Below are 21,963 nucleotides of genomic sequence, written 5' to 3' on the forward strand. Positions count from 1 at the left end.
TGCTGAGGCCCCATTTAAGCTTTTCTCCTTCGGGCCCTCCCTTCTCGCTCACTCCGGTCACGCTGTCACCAGTCGCCGGCTCCCGAGCCCTGACGGAAAAGCCTGTGAAAATGAAGATCTGGGCGTCAGAGCACATTTTCAAGTGAGTTTTTGTCTGTCTGCCATGATGTTTTATATAAGGGTGTTAAGAAACTGATCTACACTTGTATAACCATTTTTTTTTTTGGTTCATTCCCAGCGTCCGGGCAGCAGCTAGCTGCTAAGGTTGCACTTAAGTTAGATAACTACACACGAAGAGCCTACGGTTCAGTTACCCAACCCTTTGTCCTGTATGTTAGTTACAACATCTTGAAAACGTTACGTCCATTCGCCATCACGTTTGAAGTTTTTAAACAAAAATATCTACATTCGTCTGTCTTTGTGCGATAGAGGTAAACCGCTTTAGCTAGCTGACTATACTTTTTACCAAAGGTTAGCCTCAAGCTTTTAGCATTAAAGCTAACTTTGGCTAACCTGGTGCTAGTTGCTCAGTCAAATAGGTCATTTTTAAGTGTAAAGCTCATGGCAACATTTCAGCTACAAGTTACTAGAAATGGGATGGATTCGTGTGCTTTTCATATATATTTGTCTTAATCACGGAGAAAGAAAATCTGCCACTGAATGTGACATTAAGTTCCACGTTACATAACGATCTGTCTGCCTGTCAGACCACATTCCCTGCGACTAAAAAAAAAATACAATGACCCGACCGTTTCCATCTTTTTTTTTTTCTTTCTTTTTTTCCAACTCCTCACTCGGTAATAAATGTATAGCAACTGTAAGTGAAATGTTTTTGTTCATTTCCAGAGGGTTCTGAATGTATCCCTGATGATGATGATGATGATGATGTGCGGAGAGGGCGTCCCTTCTCCTGCTGCCGACGTCTTTGGCTGTGCAGTCCGTTTTAATTCTGCGTTATTGTCATTATCAAAGTTAAACCGGGGAAAACTTGGTCAATAACTTTGTAACATTGTATGCTAGAGCAAGCCCGATCATCCTCGTTTTTTTTTTCTCATGAGTTACTGCACTTGAACAAATGAAAGCAAATGATTCAAATCTGTCAGACATATAAGATGATCATTGCCTCTTCACTTTTTTTGATGCAGGTCCAGATGCAAATGATATGGTTCTATTTAACCAGCTAATTTTATTGTTACTGCTGTTCAAATGTTTTTCCCTGTTTTTGGTATGACTAATGAGTAAAACACAGTCATGATGGTTTGAAAGTGGTGTTCGCCTGGGAGAGGGGGGGGGTTGTTAAAAGAAAAACGTTTTGCTATGTTTTGTTTTAAGCTTGATAATAGTGTTCAGATTTATACGTGCATTTACATTCGCACAGCATACTAAAATGACCTACCTCAGTGGTGAAAATGGCCCGAATGACTTTAATGACTTTAATCCAACATGTTGGCACATCATAGCAATGTATTTTCTTTTAATTGGCTGATTCAGAAAATCAGATCCAAAAAAACAATAAGGATATTGTCACTAACACGTTTACTGAAGTTTTTTTTTAATCAAGATTTTTGTGTTTATCAATCAAGGACACTGCACATTTATTAAAATGCAAATGCTGCAGAGTTAGCCAACACCCACTAATTTTCATCTGCAGTCTCTTGCCAGAATGTTTAATGCCCTGTGGGAACTTCCTGTTTCTAATGTAAGTAAATGTTTCGACAGCCACCCATGGGAGACGGTGACCAAGGCGGCGATGCAGAAGTACCCCAACCCCATGAACCCCAGTGTGTTTGGTGTGGATGTTCTGGACAGACGTGTGGATACAGAGGGACGGTTACACAGCACCAGACTGCTCAGCACAGAGTGGGGGCTGCCCGCCATGGCCAAGTCTGTAAGTTAGATGATGAAAGAAACAATTGGGTCGAAGGGATGCTGTAATTTGATTGATGATGTCAAATTGTTTTTCTTTGGACCAAGCCTGAGTTGTGTCCTTTTCCTGCAGATCATTGGGGTGACAAGAACATGCACTTATGTTCAGGAGCATTCAGTAGTGGACCCCAAAGAGAAGACATTGGAGCTCAAATCTACAAATGTGAGTAGTACTGACGTATGGATCGCTGTTCATCAGAACACTTCGAGTAGGACTCTTGTTGCTTGACGCTGACATAAAGTGATACTTGCTCTTAAATCTGAGCAGCAGATCCATTTCTTCACACCTAGAGGTCTGGAAAAGAAATAAAGCTATTTTACAGAACAAAAAAAAAGATGTGCATACATATTTGGAGCTGTTCTCAGTTTAAACCAGTCAGATTTTTCTGCTTTCCTGAATTTTCTACATGTTTAAACTACAGCAAACATGGAGGAGCATCTGGTGTTGTGTTTGTTTCACCTCGTTGGTGTTGTTATGCATTGAGAATATTTAGGTACTGTGACTGCAAGTATTTATTATTTCTCGTGATAGATTGCACGACTTTGGGCATTGTTTCTAGTGTAACCTCTGATAAAACAGAATTATATTGTTTTTGTAACGATGTCACAGCAAGTCCATTGACTTCCATCCCCAAAAATTGTACTTGTTTCACGGCAACTTATTTTCAATAAGTAGTCACAGCCATTCACTTACCAGCTTTCTTGCTGCTTCCATACTGTGAAAGACTCTCTGCATCCTGAATATATATGTAATGTTTAGATAACTGCTTCCTTATATATATCTATTTACCTACACTCCACTTTTGTTTGGTAGAGGTTTGATTCGTGTGGTTATTTCTTATCTAAACAAACACATGACCTGTCCCTGAGAACTTTGAAGACAGTCATCATCGTCAGACATGTTAAAAACACGGCTTTATTTAAAGCAAACTCTCTTTTTTCCCAGTGGATATTGTACTTGTCCACAGAGGTGTAACTTATAACTTGAATAGTTGCTGTTTACCAGTTTGAACCATCATTATTGTTATGATTTGCAACCGTGTTGTTGTATGTTCTGCTTTATGGCTCGGCCCTGACTCTTCTCTCTGCAGTTGCTGTTAAATTAACTGAAATGCCTGTAGACCAATGCCAATTTTATTTTGTCCATCCAGATCTCCTTCACTAACCTGGTATCTGTGGACGAGAAGTTGACATACAAACCACATCCTCAGGACCCTGAAAAGTAAGTGATACAAGTCAGATTTGATTGAAAGATACAAAGATACAAAACCACAACAGATTTAACATTGTTTCAGGTTTATTGGTGACTTTTTCATTGACGCGTTTGTGTTTTTCAGGACGGTGCTGACACAGGAGGCTCTGATCAGTGTGAAAGGTGTCAGTCTGAGCAGCTACCTCGAGGGTCTCATGGCCAAGACCATCTCTGTCAACGCCGGCAAGGTGACTTAAAATCTTAAGTTAACAATAAATTTATTTATTTTGAATGACTTAAAATCTCCCAATAGCTCATCAGGACAGTATGATCCAACAATATACCTCTCACTACACATTGTTTAGTAACACTTTTGTCTGGCCCAGGGTCGGGAGGCGATGGAGTGGGTCATCAGACGATTAAACACAGAAATCGAGGAGTTGGCGGCGACCGCTCGTGGCACGATGCGTGTTCCCATGGCAGCGGCTGTTGCAGACAAATGATCCCGGTCTACCCCGCTGATCTCTCCACCATCATGAACCGATGGAATTCTCAAACGTTTTCCCCTCAAAGGGGGCCTCTCATCTGCCAGCACAGCCTAATAACCACAGCCCCATCCTTTTGGTATGTTTGTTTTTTGTTTGTGTGTCACAAGACCACGCTGTTCGTCCCTCCTCAGCAGTCTTTGCTGATGAGTTTGATACTTATCTCTGTGGGCAGTGATGGGGAGTGTTGAGCTGATGACAGTTTAATAAAACAAAAAAAAAAAACAAACAGGGTTGAATTGGACTGCACTTGAAGCTCATAGGACTTAGTCTTGTGATGTTAAAGCTCTTTTTTAAAATTCACACTGTGCCTCCACATAATCTCATCAATTTCCTCTTTTCTAGCCTTTCTCCCCTTCGTCTTCAAATTTTCATTTCTCTCTGATCTTCACTTTTTATCATTTCCAAATCCTCGTTAACAAGGTGAGCACTGGTAACGGCTGAAACAAAGTCACTTTTCACCATCCTTTTCTGGCTGGCCTTGCTTTGTACAGCAGAACTGAAAAAACATCTCAAAGCCAAAAACTCCCCTATGCAGACAGGCTGTAACAAAGTAGACTGTATGTTACAAACATCAGCTGTCTGTCTTGTGATATTGGAGCAGTGGGGCTTTTTTTTTTTTTCTCTCTCCACGGTTCTGTGAAGTCAGATACTGAGCAACCTGTATCTTGGAGATATCTTTTGAAATGCCAGATTTTAGTATTTCTGTCAGAGTGCGAGGATCCAAACAAGGCAACTTCGCCAGAGACATCTGTCAACATGCTGTCTGAAGAGTTTCTTTGTCGTAAAGACGGGCACAGCTCGTCTTGACAGCCAGATCTGAGTGCACGTTAGTTGGCCAGACAGGAAAACCAGTTGGTGGTTGTACTTGCATGGTGCTGGAACACAAATGGCGCTTGTCCAGGCCTGGTACAACCAGCACAACTTTGTCTTGTGCCATCTGGTAGAAGTCTGCCAGTTTCCTGAGTGAGTGTGTGTATAATCCAGTGTACTCCAGGTCATAGCTCAGCAGCTGAGGGTGGTTCCAATAAGGTTTTCTACAGAGATGAAGGCTAGTTTAGGCTTGTTATTGGTTGAACGTCTCAAAGCATTTAAAAAAAAATGGAAGAGGGAGTTTTAGTTTAATTTACCTTTGTACCTTTGATGCAGATGGTGGGTGGACTGGTCCTTGAATGTTGCAGTCTTTTAGGGTCATTCTGGTCTACTTTTGGTAAAAAAATGACTTGATTTTTTTTGTTTGTTATTTGTCAGTCTTTTCTCTTACGCTGATGATGTGCTGTATAGTTAAGTGTTACAGTATAAGAACGTGCATATTTGAATGTTTAACTTATTTTCAACATTTGTACTTTAGAATACACTTAAAGTGGTTGAAGTCTTTGAAAAGTGCAGAGCTGCAGCAACATGTTGGTTTTCACCACACTGTTTAATGTGTTGTAGGAGGAGAACTGCGGGCTTATGTTAAGGATCATGGAGTGTGCCAACATGAAATGTAAAGATAGAAATAACTCTACCAATTTATTACCTGAAAACACTTGGAAAGTTTATGTATATTATTTATGAAAAAAAAACCCACTCTGTATGCTCTGACCAGATTTTTCGTACTGTCTGTGTTTTTGGTATATTTGTACTAGTGAACATTGACAAAGGCTGTTAAACTGATTGATTCGAAAACTTTTAGCCTGTGGTGATTTGCAAGTGGCAGTGCAGTTTTTATACTACATTTCCCAGGCTTATTCCATGGAGGACTCTCACATGCAACATTATTGATGTTGCTTCAGTTTCACAAAGACCTAACTGAGATGCAGGCGGCATAATGACCCTGTAACTATCCCCTTTTCTTCTTTTCTCCTCTCCAGACATTGTACTATGGACAGTTCTACAAAATTACTTTAAAGACGGTTTGTGGTATAACTACAACTATTTTTCATTGTTAACACCGTCTCCTGATGGAGATCAGCAGCATCACAAGTCTTCCAGGATGCTCCACAGTCAGTTTCTTGCTCGACTGTCAAGATCTAAGTTAGTTCAGTCTTTTTCACACTTGCTTCCGGTTCAGCCGAGCTTCTTTTTAACGGCTGGTTCATAGTTAACTTTCCTTCCCACCGTGTTCAAGATCATTCTGTTAAAAGTCTGGCCTGCTGCCTAACTGACCGATCAGCCAATCACTATCCATACAGCATCTCCTTTCATGAATGAAGTGTGATATTTTTCTATGGGGAACATTTTAAGAACAAGTGGCTGTAAATAGGCTTATATTTATATTTTGGTTGTGTTACATTCCAATAATGTGAACATGTAACAGAATCTGAAGAGTGCACACTGAAATGTTTCAAAATAAAGAGATGGCATTGTTTCATGAATTTGGTGGTGATGAAGTGTTTTGTAAAATTTCTCCACTTCCACTTTAACTGCTTGAGGTTTACAAAGACAGGTTATAAGTTCAGTTGGTAATATAGCTCTATAGCATTTAAAATGAAACATTTGAGGCTAATTAGGTTTATTTTATTATTATAATTTTTTTTTTTTTTTAACCTCCGTGTTTCTGGGTTTCAGTCAGATAGAAGAAGATAATTAGCTCCTAAAGGTTAATGATGACTCAGGATTCTCATGTACTGTGGGTATTTACATGGGTTCATATCTGAAAGATGTATCAGAAACAGAAAGCATTTTATATTAACAATACCACTAAATTAGTTAAGTGGAAAATACAAATAAATCAAGAAAATCATATTCCTGGGGGTAAGATTATTTTTAAATGAAGGTTCAACTGCATTGCTCTACTCCATTATTTTTTTTTGTGATCCTATAGATTGTTTATGTGTGTGGTTTTTTTTTTTTTTTTTTTTTTTAAATGTTCCATCTGGTTGTAGTATAAAGAAGGTACAGTGGATGCATGCTGCTCCAAACTGGCATTGTCGATTTTTTTTTTTTTTCTACAAAAAGTTAAAACGAGAAAAAAATCATACACACAGTGATGTGAAAAAATCAGATCCACCCCTTTTTTCATTATTAATGGAAACCCGTGGTAGAAGGTAAAGTAGATTTTGTCAAGTACTGTACTTAAGTAAAATTTTGAGGTACTTGTGCTTGAGTAATTCTGCCTCATTACATTCTGGAGGCAAATATTGTACTTTTACAGTACTGTACTTTCAAAATATTCATACAAAATATCAACTAATAAATGATGTATTATCATAGATTAAGTTTCCCAGCAGTATATAAAGTAATTACCATTAGCCCCACCTTTACCAGGTGCAACATTAAAGTAATGCTTACACATTAATGCATCCATAGTTATAATTCAACAATATATACGATTCTGAAATGGGCCAGTCTGCATAGTGAGTCGTTTTGGTACTTTCTGATGCAAAATTCTGAGACAGTAGGATTTCCAAGCCATTAAGTCTGTTATGTCTTAACACATTTATATTAATGAGACAGTATGAATGCATTTAAAAAATATTAAATTTTATTTATTACTTAGAAAGAAATTAGCTCAGATTTTAAACTTTATACATATACTTTACAAGCATTTATGACGTCAAACAGCAGGCTTAATCAGTGTTGATTTGACATGATGGTTGTACTTCTGTAAATTATGAATACAGAATTGTTGATTATGTACTGTGTAGCAAGGCTTCCTGATCATTTCCAGAATAGGGCCCAGACTGGGGTATAGGTAACGTTATCTTTTTAAACATACTAGTGCTTTTGCCATGCGGTGTGTAGAAGAATCCTGTTACTGATTTGAAGTTTGAGAATTTGAAATGAGATGAAGAGCATTCAGGTTTGATGTACCAGAGTTACGCGGGCCTGTTTGTCTGTCGGTTGAAGCCTCTGTCTGTTAGAAATGCCTCAACATCTGAAGAGATGGCTATAAATCCCTGTTAGGAACAAAGACAGTGGTCAGCTCAAAGACAGTTTCAACCCTTGACTTTTGGTTCCTCCAAAAGTCAAGTCTTTGCTAGTTTTTTACCAATACTGACCTCCTCCACCTTCAGAACTGAGTTGACCAGCTCTACTTCTTTCATTCTGGGTAAAACAACACCGTTGCCCATTTTCTCTGAAACAGAAAAGAGCAATTCAGCACAAAGACAACGCACAGTGCAAATGATCATATTCTGAAGGAAAAGATGCTTTGTATCCGTTTGTGTTGCTCTAGATTACAATGATGGAGATAAAAGATGGGATCATACTTTGATAACCAGGATATGTTGGGGTGAGGAGAAAGCTTAAACTGAAAGATGGGTTTCAGTAGAGCACTGGTCAGTTGGACTGAAGTAGAAAACAGTGAGAGGTGAACTCAAAATGAATAAAATATCACTAAGACTCACCATTTAGTTTTGCCAAGACCATCTGAACTCCTATCCTTGCAATATTTTCCAAAGCATCAGTCTACAAAAAGGGACGTGATTGTTATTAGTCACTGTTTGTGCAGGCACAAACATGCTGCGTACTGTCCCTAACATAAAAAGTGATACAGTTTTTGTTATGTGCCGTGTACCTTAAACGTTCCCACTTCGCTTCCCACCAGCGTCAGTGTAAAACTGTTTCAAAGAAAACAGCATCATTACTTTAAGTTTGAGCCTGTGAGCTCGGGCTCAGGTGTGTGTTTTAAAATGTGGTGATGCTCACTTGTCCATTGAAATGGAGCCTTTCACTCTCCCACCAGCAATCCACACTTTACTGCTGAACTCTGAGTCCTGAAAGAGAGAGAGAAAAAGGTTTGAATTAAAACTGCAACCAATGGTTGTTTTAATCATGACTAATATGTCAGTTACTTTTCATAGTGTTTAGTCTACAAAATGTCAGAAACAGTGCAAAATGCCCATTGCAGTTTCTGTGAGTGCAAAATTGAAGCTTAAATCCAACAGATATTCAGTTTACAATGATATAAAGACAGAGAAAAGAAGCAGATCCTCATATTTGAGAAGCTTGAACCAGGGAATGTGTACATTTTTGCTTGATAAATGATTTAAATTATTAATCACTGGAGGAAATAGTTGTCCACTAATTTTCTATTGATTGACTAACTGATGAATTGAAGGATCCTTTGAGCACTAGTGTATATTTACTGTGGACAGAATGATTACAGGATCCATTAAAATGAAGTGACTCGTCATCTGGAGCGCAGAGGACACAAACACTTGCATTTATTCATTTGGTCGAGATTTGTATTTGCTGAAATGAAATGGTTCTTTGAGTGGTAGTAATTTCTCTACAAATTATAATTTATGAACACTTGCAAGAAATCTTTTTCTGATCTCAAAATGTCCCATGTGCACGTGCTCAGGATTGAGGCACGGCTGTAACGCTGCACTGGGCACCTATTGTTCACGAAGTGAATGTACTTGAACAAACACTTGCATGTATTCAATCTGGGGTATATCGATAGGCCAGCAGAGAAAAGATACTCACAACATTGAGTTTGAACAGTGGGGTCTGGGTGCCATTTGGCTGGATGGCGAAGGCCTTGACAGCGCCCGGGAAGCCCAGTTTAACAGCATCAGGCTGGAAGGAAAACATTGGAACCTCTCTGGCATAAACCTGCAGATTCATCAGCAGACCTGGAAACATCTTGGGAAGCTGCAGAGAGAGAGAGAGAAAAGTTGATGGTAAATATTTAATTTACCATGTAGCTATTGAATATTTTGGTGATTTCGTCAGCAGTGAAGAGGGGCAGGGAAATTGGAGAAGGGAGGGGGGATAAGAGTTGGACTCTTTGATAGATCATAAATGCGAATACATTACAATACTCAACTAAATATACCTCACAAAGCTTGTCCTCTAATTCAGATCTGGGCTTTTCAGTGTGCATCTATACTAGTATACTGAAAAGTTTTAAAAATGGTTTTGCCTTATGTCCAGTAATTAAAAAACCTGTTTTCCCATCTGTGTTGGAATGAAGTAGCTTTACTTTGGGATTTTTATTTTACAACAGATGCATACTGTATTCTATGTATTTCAACTATGCATGAAGCCAAAATGTTACTGATTCAGTGTTGCCTGTTACAGTCCTTGGCTGAACACCTGGTAAGTGTGAGTATAAACAGCCCGGGGAGTGTGGTTTATTCTCACAGCCACTTCTACTCCAGGGACAGCCTTAATCCAGTGATACTGTTTAGTCAAAGAAGTTAATTAATCAGTTGACAGAAGGTTTATCTACTACAACCTTCATAATTGATAAAATGTGTGTGTGTGTGTGTGTGTGTGTGTGTGTGTGTGTGTGTGTGTGTGTGTGTGTGTGTGTGTGTGTGTGTGTGTGTGTGTGTGTGGGAGAGGGGGTTGGTTTTTGAATGGAGATGCAGACTTTCTAAATTTAAAGTTCAAACATCTCAAGTTCTAGAAGAACAATGCATACACCAGGAAAAGAGTCTCTACTTCAGAGCAGTAGCCTTGTTTAACACAAACAAAGTGAGTGGCGAGTGGCTCGAGATAGTTCCCATATTTTTGTATTACATTGGAGTACAGGCCAAACTACAGCTTTATTTTCAGAATTTTAAAGTAGAAAAGTTCCTCTTTTCACTCACTGCACTCAGCCTGGGTTATCATACTGCAATTTACTGAAATTGTTTTTCAACTTTTTCAGAGCAAAGGTCACTTCTCATGCCGAAACATCTACATTTTGGAAATATAACAAATAAAAGCCCTCAGAGGTTTTCAAATATAGGCTATACACATATACACATTTTTAAAATCAGTTTTATAAAGTAATGTAATGTAATTTCTCTCTTTTCATGGTTGCCAGCAGTGATAAGACAAAATGGAGTATTCATTGCCAAGAAACAGGAGGAACCAAGGTCAGGCTGTAAAATGTCCTCCTTGTCCTGAGCATTATACCTATTATGTTTCTGGATTCCACACTGTAGACTGCAGTTGCTATTTAAGTTGATATGGACGCCATTATGCTCTACAGGGTGTGGGATACTGCCACGTATGCTCCTGCTGACACTGTGACGGACGCTGGCTAACTTAGCGTTAACGGTAGCTCAGATTGTGGCCAGAGGTACGTTTTAACAGTCTATATTCTCTTTGGAAAAAGAGGGAATCATCTCAGTTTTTTAAAAAGTGATTACAGAGAAGTACAGCTGGTAACAACATATTAGAGGTAAAATTATCCCTCAGGTTCATCAACTGAATTCTATTTAGAAATCCACGACCCATCAGCAGAAAACAGTTGAAACATAGTCTAGACAGCAATTTGTAAATGTGGTAGTATGAGGAGGACAGTATAAACACTATGTGTCTATGAGCGATTTTTTACATTTAAAATAAGGAAATTACTGTCTATTGACACATCAGATGATTCAACACCATATTTTATGGAGAATACTCAATATTTTCTTTATGTGTTTTTTTTAAGTGACAGTAACTATACATGTAGCACCTCTGAGACCATATCAGAAAATGACAGATCCAGGGATTCACCTTCATATTCTAATGAACAATCTATAAGGAAAACAAAAACAACCAAATTAATTATTGGTCTGCTATCATACCATATGTTTATTTATTAAATAAATGTTACATGTTCATGTGTTCGTTCAAAGTCAAATTAAGTTACCAGTAAATAAAAATTAAGGGACAAACCATTTAAACTTTTTAAGTTATCTGAAGAATCTTATTCAATCCTGAATTGAATAGAAAGCATGTGGCCAAACCAGGAGTGAACATCTGCCTTGTGATTTGCTGTGATCATTTCAGATTGAAGTTTCATCTGTTTGATTGTTTGAAGAACTTTTGCTTTTACGCTGTTGAGTTTAAATGACGTTTTAATTCCTTTAAAGATCCTGTGTAGTAGAACTTTGATGACCGAATATGTTATGAAGTATATATGATACATTTATGGGAAAACATATTTCAGAAGCAGCAGTTCTTTTTGAATCGGAAATATAACCGCTGCTTTAGGCCACTAGGGAGTATAAAGTCCTAAACAAACACAAAAACATCCTTGACTATCCAGGTACCACCAGCTTATCAAGTTTTTATGTAACAGAAAACAGAGTCCTGTGTGATTCAATCACACAGTCGCATTTCTTCATGTGCAGGTCAGAGAAACCAAAACAATGAGCTAAATGCAGCTGGAAGCTGTGTACAGCAGCAGAGTCGAGTGTCCTTGCTGGTTTTGGCATTACAGCAACTGAATTTTGATATCATAAATATAATATAATGATGTTACATTTAATGTCAGTCAAATGTAAAGATACAATGTGCTCTGCATTTTTAATTTCACTTACTTACTCAAGATGGAAACCACATTTTGAGAAAACTGAGTTTATAAGGCCCCTGACTATGTCCCCTGTTTTAGGTGCTTGATGTAATGTGTAAATCACTAGTTGTGTCAGCAGGATTTTGGTCCATTAAAAAAAAAAAATCATTTTCATTTTCCCTCTTTAGCTCCGGGTATCTCAGCGCTCTTGGAAAACATTTAAAAAAGAAATTCCGAGAGGACATGAGGTGAAGAAAATTGAGGGGATTGTCAAGAGTTTTTTGACTTTGGAAAAGCGACAAATTTTCTTTGGTATGCCTGCCCGAGATGGTTTAACATTAATGATGTTTAAAGTTTAATATTGATGCAGTGTGAACCACAATGCCTTTATGCAGCCCTGTTCCTCACCACGCATTTTAAGGCAAGAAATACCTTTCAGGACTGTTTTCTCGACCTTTAATCAAGTGTGTGGACGTTAGATCTGTGACACTAGGTGCATGCAGGCTTAAAGACGTTCATACATTGAGTTAATAAAAGCCTTCAGTATTGCCAAATATAACCCTGCTACAGGTAAACTTACCTGAGGAATGAAGGGTCCCATTAAACTGGTATTCAGGTGCAAAGGAGAGCCCGGAGGTATCTGAGATGATGAAACAACACGTCTTAACCACAGACATTGTTAAGGGAGAAAAACTTGTCTTGCTTTCTTCTCTGCTTTTGTCCTCTATCCATCCATTTATGGATCCTTTTGGGTTTACTTACCATGCTGTCATTGATAAGGGCCTGAAACACTCCAGCTAAGTAGTATCCATATGAGGCAGAGTTCAGAGTGAATTCAGACAGGCCCACTGACAACATGTAGCCCTGCTGCTCGGGCACGCTGAAAGGCTGGGCCTCAAAAGGAGGGTCCATATGAGTTTTGATGCTGTAGAACTCTCCCTTTAAATAAAGAGTTGCAGATGATCAGTTATAGCTATTGATCACATTTTTTTTTTTTATTGTTCCTTTTCGCATTGTAAGGAATGGATGCCAGAGTATGTTGTACACCTGTGTGTTTAAATACATAAACTTTTTTCAAAGAAGTGAAGGCACGGTCTTAAATGATGTGGCTAAAAGTCAGAGGGACGTCTACAATAAGCAAACAGATTACATGAAACTACCTCCATGTGTGTATCCTTACCTTAAGACCAAGATTCAGACTTGAAACATCCATGACAGGTAAGCCGGTGAGAGAGAGGTCAAAAGAAAGAGCTTGATCCACATCAAAGGAAACTGAATAGAATAGAAATCATTCTTAGACCGAATTATCTATTTATAAATTCAAATGCTTGCCTGTTATTTTACTTTTGGCCTATAGTAAAGTAACTTTTGACATGCGTAACAGTAATTGAAGTAACTGGGGTCTTTATGTGAATGTAGAATGCGGTAATACCATTCATGGCCTGTAGGTGGTACTCCAAGTTTACAATCATTTCCTCCACATTAGGGCAAATCTGGGGAGGGAACAACAAGGCAAATGTCCTGCAATGTTCACCAAGGGAAATCTTCAGGGTAGGTTTCACCTGAGCATTATCTGATGACCATACAGGAAAGACCAAGCCTCCACCGATACACTTGACAACGCTGTAGAGAAACACTCACTCTGATCTCTATTTCACGGCTGATATGTCCCTTGAAATGCTCCACAAAAGACTGGAAGATCCAGCTATTGACAAATGGAAATGCAGGGGTTATAACTTGACATCAGTGTCACCCCTCTGCACCCCTCTGTTTTACCGTACCTGGCTCCACCATGGAATTGTATGTCCACATCTCCAACGCGAGCATCACAGCTGACACTGGTGACAGACAGATGCCCGTTGGCATCTTTCCCCAGCTCCACTACAGAGATCACATTCACACTAAATACAGCCATGTCGAATGATCCCCCATCATGTCTGAAAATACACAGTTCGAACAAATCAGTACGCGATGGTATTGGTGAAAATTTGTTCATGCAAAATGCGGCATCGAAGCCATGGAAACCCTCTGCCACGTGTGTGTGTATTTGCGCATTCACATAAAATCAGCAGACTAACTGTACCTCAGTGACTTGTCCAATGTATAACTTATCACTTATGTATCGTAAATTATAAAATTCGTTTTTATTATATCAGTATTTCTTCTTTCCTTATCTATCTTGTTTCCTTATTTCTAGGCACTCGTGACCAAATAATACATGTAAATCTCTGTAGTTCATAGCCAGAACCGTGTCACTTTATTTCTCGATTCTCTACACTTAAATGTTGTTACGCATGTTAAAACAACTCAGTGGAGTGCATACTGCAGACCTCTGCCTATAGGCCTGACAATATTCCCAGTTAGCTGTTACTTTCACATTTCACATTTAGCTTTACACAGACAGCCAAAGAGAGAAGACACAAGGGAGAGGAACAAGAAGTCACCAAAATCACGGGTTTCTTCCTTTTGTGTGCATGTGAACAACATTTGTGTGCCTGTCAACCCAGTGATTTCTCATCTGTGTAAGAGCAAAGCCAACGATGTTCCGCACAAGAATACGGGAGCTAAAACAACGCAGCCCTGGAGACACTGACATGACACCTTTAAAGAGACACTTTCATTTTCTAATTGAGCCCAGAATAACACAAAGGCCCTTCTTAACCTGACCCTTAATTTCAGTTCCTCATTATATCTGGATGCACATTTCCCTATCAACATTTCAGACTGAGTTGTGTAACTTATACCTTTAAAACTGTTAAGATTCATATGCAGTCACTCTTTTACAACACTTTTTGTGTCAGGGTAAAGAATTTAATCAGATTGCCTCAGTTGCTCCGAAGATTTGTCTTCTGCCTAAATGGAAAACTTGAGATTGCTGAAAACCCTGAGCTGTGGAGTCACTGGCTTCGTGATCAAGGAGCTCACATGTAGGGCAGAGATTAGGGAAAACTCACATTATGCCACACTGTGTCATCCACCCGCCAGTTATTGCAAGACTGAGGCCTAACACGGACGTCTTGAATCCTGTGGCATCTGGATAGAACTCAACAGATGGCTCTGGAAGGTCACACTTTTTTATTGTGATGCTAGAGCACACGGGGAGAGCAAAGGCAGGTGTTTATAGGTGGGGTGACACAGATCTGAATAACATGAATAGGTCCAATGAAATCAATCAAGTATATGCGTACTGGGCTGCTGGTTTTCAGGACATATAACAGGACAGCTACAGGATTATTCAGCCTAGAGTTCAAATTTGTGAAATTCAGTCCTACACAGCCTATTCCTTTCAAAGAGTAAACTTTGTGTAGAGGTCATCTTAAACTGGGATGTGAACTAATTTGGAACCAAAAAGACGCCTCAATATTCAAGAATCAAATGTAATCCTACCCTGTTAGTGTGTATCCTATAATGCCCAAGATTTTACCACTGATGTCAGGGAGACTGACACGCTGCAGATTCTCCTGAATCCAGTCTGTACCTGTATGCTTTCCTGGGACGAACAGCACAAGCATAAAGTTTTAATTGTTGTGAATGAAATATGTCTTATAAACTGGTCATACTGTAACATATTGTACTACTACTTTATGAAAAGACTTTTGTAGCTCCAAAGCAATCTAACACCCTGTGCAACAATTCAATTGTGCTTAGATAAACCTATCAACTGAGTGAATAACACCATCTGACATTGCCTTACCGTACTGAACTGCTTTGTTGGTCAGGACGACTTGTACTGCAGGATTTTCTCCACAGGTGCAAGAGAGGAGCATGAGCACTGCCACTACGGAGAGAAGCATGTTGCCGGCTCCTCTGTGGTGCAAGATACAGCTATACTTTACTACTTAAACATTTGAGCATGAAAGTATCCACAAAACCACAAAGAACTACTGAGACATTTACATTTTAGTATGAAACATAAATTCTAAAATCAAACGTGTTAATCACGATAAACCAGTTTAGTTATATTATATAGCATAAATGAATTACTGCAGGTTGAAGTGGCTGAAATGGCTCCTGACGTTTGCTTTAGAAAGCAAATGTCTTGTCTGATTCTCTGCTCTTGATTTATACAGCTTCTGCTTCCTGTGTCACTGAGAAGTGAAACTCGCTAACATCTGACACTAGCCTGCGAGAGACCTTTTTTGTGTGAGGAACAAGAAACTATTTTTTGACTCTGCTCTGTCCGTCTGAGCCAAGTAATTGAGTAAGTAATTGAATTAATTTTTAAAGTAAAGTCAGGTCATGGCCAACCAGCTTGTAAAAGGAAATGAAACTGTTTTGCTGACTCTCACACTCTGTTTTATTTTAGCTAAGCAACAATCGACTTCCACATCCTGTAATTATTTTTTTTTTCGTTGATTCACAGGTGTACTGGCTTGGAGGTGCCAAGCTGAGTACAATTAATATCATTGATGTAAACAGCGCCATGTTTTCACACAGTCTGCTGCAGGCCCTTGCTCCCTGTCAAAAAGTAGCTGCACACCATTTGTCACTCAACTTTGTATACGCAAATCACAATCTTGTCTTTGAAGGCTCACATCGTTGTTTTAGGAAATGGGGAAGCGTAGTTGACATTTTGAGGAGGAAGTTTAACAGGACCCACAACATTAAAAATAAAAGAGAAAGTCACATCGGTAAGACTTTTCAGTCGTCCCTGCTTACATTTCATCGGGCAAGGAAACATTAGAATCACCAGCCATAAAATATTTGATTTATTTATCTCTTAATTCAACAAATATTCTTTGTCTCACACACCATGAATAGTTCCATTAAATCACAATGAACAAGTTCAATAGGAAGAGAATATTATCAGACAGACATTTTTCATATAACACAATTAGGACCCACTGGCTTGCACTTTGAATTCACTTCATCCAGAATGACACTTGAAACACCAAGAAAAACAAACGAGCCAACAGGACTACTATAGGCATAAGATGGAAAATATGACACAGAAACGAAAACGAACTGAAAATAAAATTGTTCCGTTTAAACGACATCACATCAGTTATTCATGGTTTTTTATAATCCACAGAGCACCATCTGATATGAAGGGTGTCTTGGTCTTATGTTTTCTCTGAAGTGGGATTAATGATATATCTAGCATCTTAAAAACCAATAATAACATATTCACCTCATTGTTTTTCACATATTTCATTCCCCAGCTATAAACACGTACACACTCACAGTTAGACCCATGGCGGACACTTTCACTGGATCTTTGACAACTTTGCATGAAGACTGATACCTGGACAGGCTTGATATTGCCCGCATATTTAACCACCCCCTGTTATGCGGAGGTCGTGTTCCTCTGTCCAGCTAATAAAACATGTTTCTGGAATGAGTAGACTACTTCACACTATGAATGTAGAGTTTATTATTGCACATTATCACGAAGGCAAAATAAAAAGATGTACATTTCACACAAATAATCCTCCTCATGAGCTTTTATGTCAAGTGGTCAACATGATGTTTTGATAAGGTCTGCGTCATGACAGCCTGCCGGAGTGCGGCATTTTAGGACATCACCGTTCCATAAAGGTCATCTCTGAAGCTCTCAGTCGTGGATATTGTACCTGAACGCCTCTATGAGCCCTTCAATCGAGTGAATGAAGCCAGATATGGCGCATATGCCTCCAATAACAAAAATGGCAACGTCGAAGAAGACGTGGTGCCACAGGAGATTCCTCCACTGGAGCTTCAGGTGAAAGAGGCTTGGCAGGAGGAAGCATAGGCCGGCGCCGGTGAGGCTCCCAGTTAAGCCCATCAGTAGGGCGAAATGGGGGACAAAGACAGCCATAAGCAAGGTGAAGACTACCAGGCCAACTCGCAGGCCCAGACCCCATGATTTCAACTGCCCACCAGGGCCGTAGCAGTCAGGAAAGAGAGCTCTCCCGCCATCCTGGAACAAGGACTTCTCCAGAACCTCAACTGCAGCGAAGAACGGCAGCGGGTAAGACAACAGCGCCTTGGCGACGAGGAAGATGTTCACCACAGCCCGGATGGTTGAAGGCAGGTTATCCGTGATGACCTCTTTGGTGGCGTCTGCCCATGTCAAGTAGGCCACCAGGGCGAAGAGGCCCTTGAGGACGCAGGCGGCGATGTGGGTCCAGTCCATCATGCAGTGGAACTCGCTGGGCTTCTGCATGTTTCCCTCCAGGGAGGGGAGGAAGATCTGGGAGGTGTAGCTGAACACGATGATGCCAATCGAAATGGGGAATTTCTTCACATCGATATAAAACTTGACCTTCTCCCAGGCCCACTCGCGCGCCCTGGAGAGACAGTAGGCAATCACGAGGACGTTGATGACGAAGTGCGCCAGGGTGCAGAGGAGGCTGAACTTGGACACGGCCTTGAGGTTCTTCAGGAAGGCGCACGGCAGGAGTGCGGCCGTGGCCACCACGGACCAGGCTTTCTGGGAGACGGGAAACCCCGGGAAACTGTTGTACATAAGGTTGCCGCTGACCACGACGTAAAGAATGCAGGTCATGACCAGCTCGATAATCTGAGCCACGTTCACGACGTGGCCGCCCAGCGCCGGGAAGCGGGGCGCGCAGCAGGCGTTGGCGATGTCCACGTAGGAGTCCCGCACGCGCACCTTGATGCCGTCCTCGTTGTCCTCGTACAGACACGCGATGAGGATTTTGCCCGTGTAGCAGCAGACCACGGCCGCAAAGATAATGAGGAAGAGACCGAGGTAGCCGCCGTGGAGGATGGCGTACGGCAGGCCGAGGACGAACATGCCCTGCGGACAGAGAAGCGCAGTTGAGCGGTAATGGAGGAGGCCCACATCGCAGTGACAGCCAGGCCGAGCCAGCCCGGGCGCGCAATGACTGGCTCCCCCGGCTCACACCTTACGTAATAACAGCAAGAAGAAAAAGGGACATTTTTTGCGCATACAAATTTCCCCGCAATGTAGAAACGTGTGACTTACAGCAGCCGATTCACTTCCAATTTCAGCATCACGCCATTTTTTTTTTTTTTTTTTTTCTATTTCGCTTCGCCCTTGAAAAACGGGGCCTTTCGTTTTCCGCGAGCTGCGGGCGGCATCGAATTAAGGCATTAAAGAGAACACCAGAAAGGATTTTCGACATTAATTTGATTCAATCTTAAAATTTGGTGGAGCCGCTGATAAGTACGTGGGCGCCATTCAGCCCTCGGGGCTATCAAAGTCAAACAGGCCCTGCCTGCAGCTCCACTGATAAAAAGATTTGAATAAATAAATTCCAAAACCCATTGGCTCTAATGAATGCATTCACAAACCATGAATACATGTTAAATTGAAGCCTGCATTTAAATATGATTGACAAAAAAAATGTAGCAGGTTTAAATATATTTGGAAGCTCAATTTAATTTTACTCGACACCACTGAACATTTTGGTTTATTTCAATCTTGGGTTGTGAGGTTATGCTCACGTCTCTCTACTCTCCTCTCGTTCTCCTTGGATACAGCTTAAATGTCAAGATGTGAAAATCTTCAAGGTGACTTTTCTTCCAGTTGCAGGCCTGCATGGTGCATGCAGCACATGGTGTTGTTGCGTTCACACACACACACACACACACACACACACACACACACAAGATGAAAGTCGTCACAGTGTACCTGAATGGCATTGGTGACGTTCCAGCCAGCTTCCCATGACGTGATTTTCGGTTTCTCCTCATCCAGTGAGCCTCCCGGCTTCAGGGACGAAGGCCTGGGGCAGGTGCCGTCTCTCTGGTAATGGCTGTCTCCCTCCAGCTCCCCGTCTCCCTCCGCGGGTCCCCCTTCGTCTTCTCCCTGGAGGACATCCATCTGCATCCCTTGCCTGTAGTCATAATCCAAGTCGTCGCACTCGGCGAAACCCAAACCCTCCTCGTCCGTGGCGGCCTGGAAGCCCAGCCGGGCGAAGACCCCGCTGACCTTGGCCTGGGATTTGTGGGACACCGTGTGGGCCGCGTTGGTCAGCTTGTTGCTGATCTTGTGTCGGATTAGGTGAGCCATCTTTATCCGAATAAAATACGGTCTTCGAATGAAAGTGATATTACCGAGTAAAAAGGCAGAGAGGCAGATGCATGCAGGGTGATTTACTAGCGTTTTCTTTTCTTTTCTTTTTTTTTTACTGCTACTATAGAGTCATGCCTGTTGCCTCTTCGATGTCGTCGCGAAGTAAGCTAACCAGCCCTCTAACGGCTGCCCCAACCGTCTCACCCAAACCGTTAAAAATCCTCAGCCGCGTTTCCTGGCTTGCTCATCCATATTACTCCCTCAAAAAAAAAAAAAATGTAAAAAAAAACAACAACAACAACACTCCTGGGCATCTGCCTCAACGAGGAAAGCCTCCAAAAGAGAGACGAAAACGAAAATGTGTCCTCATTTATGGTTAAAAGAGACAATGTGGCATTTTTTTCCCCAAGCAGTCTTTTTTTTTTTCAGTTAAGGGGTCCGGTTGGCGACAGCGCGAGCGCTGGAATCTCTGACTGCATCGCCCAATGGGAGAGAGAGAGAGAGACGGAGAGGGAGAAAGAGAGAGAGAGAGAGGAGCATGCACGTGTCCGCGTAGAGTGCCAGTGTAAGGGCTGGTCACGGATGGCAGAGAGAGAGAGAGAGAGAGAGAGAGAGAGATTTTGCTTCACCGGCAGAGGATGAAACGTACCGGTCCTTTAAAGGCGGCAGCAGTATCACAGCAGTGTCCCCGACACATTATGCATGAATGAGGAGATCAAACATTTCACCTGCTTTCACGCTCCATTCTGTCAACAGGTCGACGGGCACTGCCGTCCACAAACAGCGGGCGTCATGCATGTATGCCGAATAAATAAATAACAAACACTTCTTTATCCATTTATCAAAATGTTGTGTATTGAAATATATATTTTGGAATTCTTACATCCATCCACGGTTGTATCTGCGGTATGATGCAATTAACACCTTCTATAAATGAAGCATCGAGGCTGTTGGTGCAAGAATGAGCTCATTTTTTTTCGATAGAATAAAAAAAACAACCCAAACTCTTCCACCGGGCCTGCTCAACTGTACTCTAACATGTGAAATCAATCTTACATTTGTGGGATGAAGCGTGCGGACTGAAGCATATCCTACTCTGAGACTGCGTACACACACACACACACACACACACACACACACACACACACACACACACACACAGCCAATAGTCATACCCACACCTCATGGGTATTTTCTGTGATGTAAAGACAAAAGGCCTCATGTTCCGAGGTTAGGCTTGAATTTTTAGGAATAATGACACTGTGTAAATTATACCCGCTGAGCACAGCATCTTTTCCAGCAGAAAATATTTGAATGCATTTTCCGAGAATGTCCGACAAAATCTAAGATAAGCTTCAGAAACCAAATTCAGGTATTTCCGTATAAAATACTCCCCACCTTTAAAACATATAAATTACTGGCACTGTTTACCCGGAGCTGCCTGTATGAATTTCCCATGTACGCATACGGATACAGACTTCAGGTTTCCTGCTCATTTAACAGCTTGAGTCCAGATGTGCATGTTCAGCAGGCTGTGGAGGGATGCAACTCGTTGCTGATGTGATGAGCGGGCTGCCGCTGGCCTGCTGCGGAGCACCGACAGCACCACGGACAGCTCCTGAACCACAGGAGGGGAGAAAAAAACCGGGTCAGACTCCACCTCAACCTTTTTTTTTTTTTTTTTTTTTTTTTTACTTCACACAGAATTAAAGAAGAGAACACGTCCGCCCATTTAACACACCGCGGACTTCATCTAATAGCTTTATGTATTCTCTATCTATTCCTGTCGTTTACTGGCCTACATTTACTACACATCTAGACGGAGGAAAAAAACCTTAGGGGGAGAGTTATTTCTTCTCCACCTCAGCTCTTGTCGTCGGGAATACGAAGCAGCTCGTCTTTGGCACCCTAATCTGCTGTGACACGGCTGAGCAACACTGTCACCAGTTTTTTTGCAGCTTGCTTGCAGAAATGCAGCCCGCACTAGTAAGGAGGCTGAAAATCCAAGGCATTTCTCTCCCAGTCGCGATGGTTTATGAGCTTTTAAAAAGCACTGAAATGCTCTGTTAATGACAAATCGATTACAAATTGAGACTTTTTTTTTTTC

At 41.0% G+C, this 21,963-nt stretch overlaps 3 protein-coding genes across 4 annotated transcripts; 1 reads left to right on the top strand and 2 right to left on the bottom strand.

Moving 5' to 3' along the window:
• The first annotated feature begins 34 nt into the window (after window positions 1–34).
• Window positions 35–6,023, top strand: LOC120803921 (PRELI domain containing protein 3B-like). Of its 2 annotated transcripts, XR_005709388.1 has the most exons (7): window positions 35–142; window positions 1,720–1,888; window positions 2,000–2,089; window positions 3,078–3,148; window positions 3,264–3,366; window positions 3,505–3,742; window positions 5,520–6,023. XR_005709388.1 is itself a non-coding variant. In XM_040152958.1 (6 exons), exons 1-6 carry the CDS (start codon window positions 111–113, stop codon window positions 3,619–3,621), a joined length of 582 nt encoding a protein of 193 aa, XP_040008892.1. In that variant the 5' UTR covers window positions 35–110; the 3' UTR covers window positions 3,622–3,892. The 2 variants fall into 2 exon arrangements, 1 of the variants encoding a protein (XP_040008892.1); XM_040152958.1 differs by lacking the exon at window positions 5,520–6,023 and having other exon boundaries at window positions 3,505–3,892.
• Window positions 6,024–7,150: 1,127 nt separating this feature from the next.
• On the bottom strand, window positions 7,151–15,947 carry bpifcl (BPI fold containing family C, like). Its single transcript, XM_040151646.1, has 16 exons — window positions 15,857–15,947; window positions 15,567–15,679; window positions 15,260–15,362; window positions 14,827–14,958; window positions 13,654–13,809; window positions 13,514–13,577; window positions 13,305–13,365; window positions 13,053–13,144; window positions 12,635–12,811; window positions 12,453–12,512; window positions 9,082–9,249; window positions 8,299–8,366; window positions 8,168–8,210; window positions 7,998–8,058; window positions 7,650–7,726; window positions 7,151–7,547 (listed from the first exon to the last, which is right to left on the bottom strand). Exons 2-16 carry the CDS (start codon window positions 15,664–15,666, stop codon window positions 7,467–7,469), a joined length of 1,443 nt encoding a protein of 480 aa, XP_040007580.1. The 5' UTR covers window positions 15,667–15,679; window positions 15,857–15,947; the 3' UTR covers window positions 7,151–7,466.
• Window positions 15,948–17,426: 1,479 nt separating this feature from the next.
• On the bottom strand, window positions 17,427–19,853 carry LOC120804270 (vesicular inhibitory amino acid transporter-like). The gene is made up of 2 exons (XM_040153617.1): window positions 19,473–19,853; window positions 17,427–18,614 (listed from the first exon to the last, which is right to left on the bottom strand). The coding sequence occupies exons 1-2, from the start codon at window positions 19,851–19,853 to the stop codon at window positions 17,427–17,429; spliced, it is 1,569 nt and encodes a 522-aa protein (XP_040009551.1).
• Between the last annotated feature and the right edge of the window lie 2,110 nt (window positions 19,854–21,963).

This window comes from Xiphias gladius, chromosome 18 (assembly GCF_016859285.1).
Source record: "Xiphias gladius isolate SHS-SW01 ecotype Sanya breed wild chromosome 18, ASM1685928v1, whole genome shotgun sequence".
Taxonomy (NCBI): Eukaryota; Metazoa; Chordata; class Actinopteri; order Istiophoriformes; family Xiphiidae; genus Xiphias; species Xiphias gladius.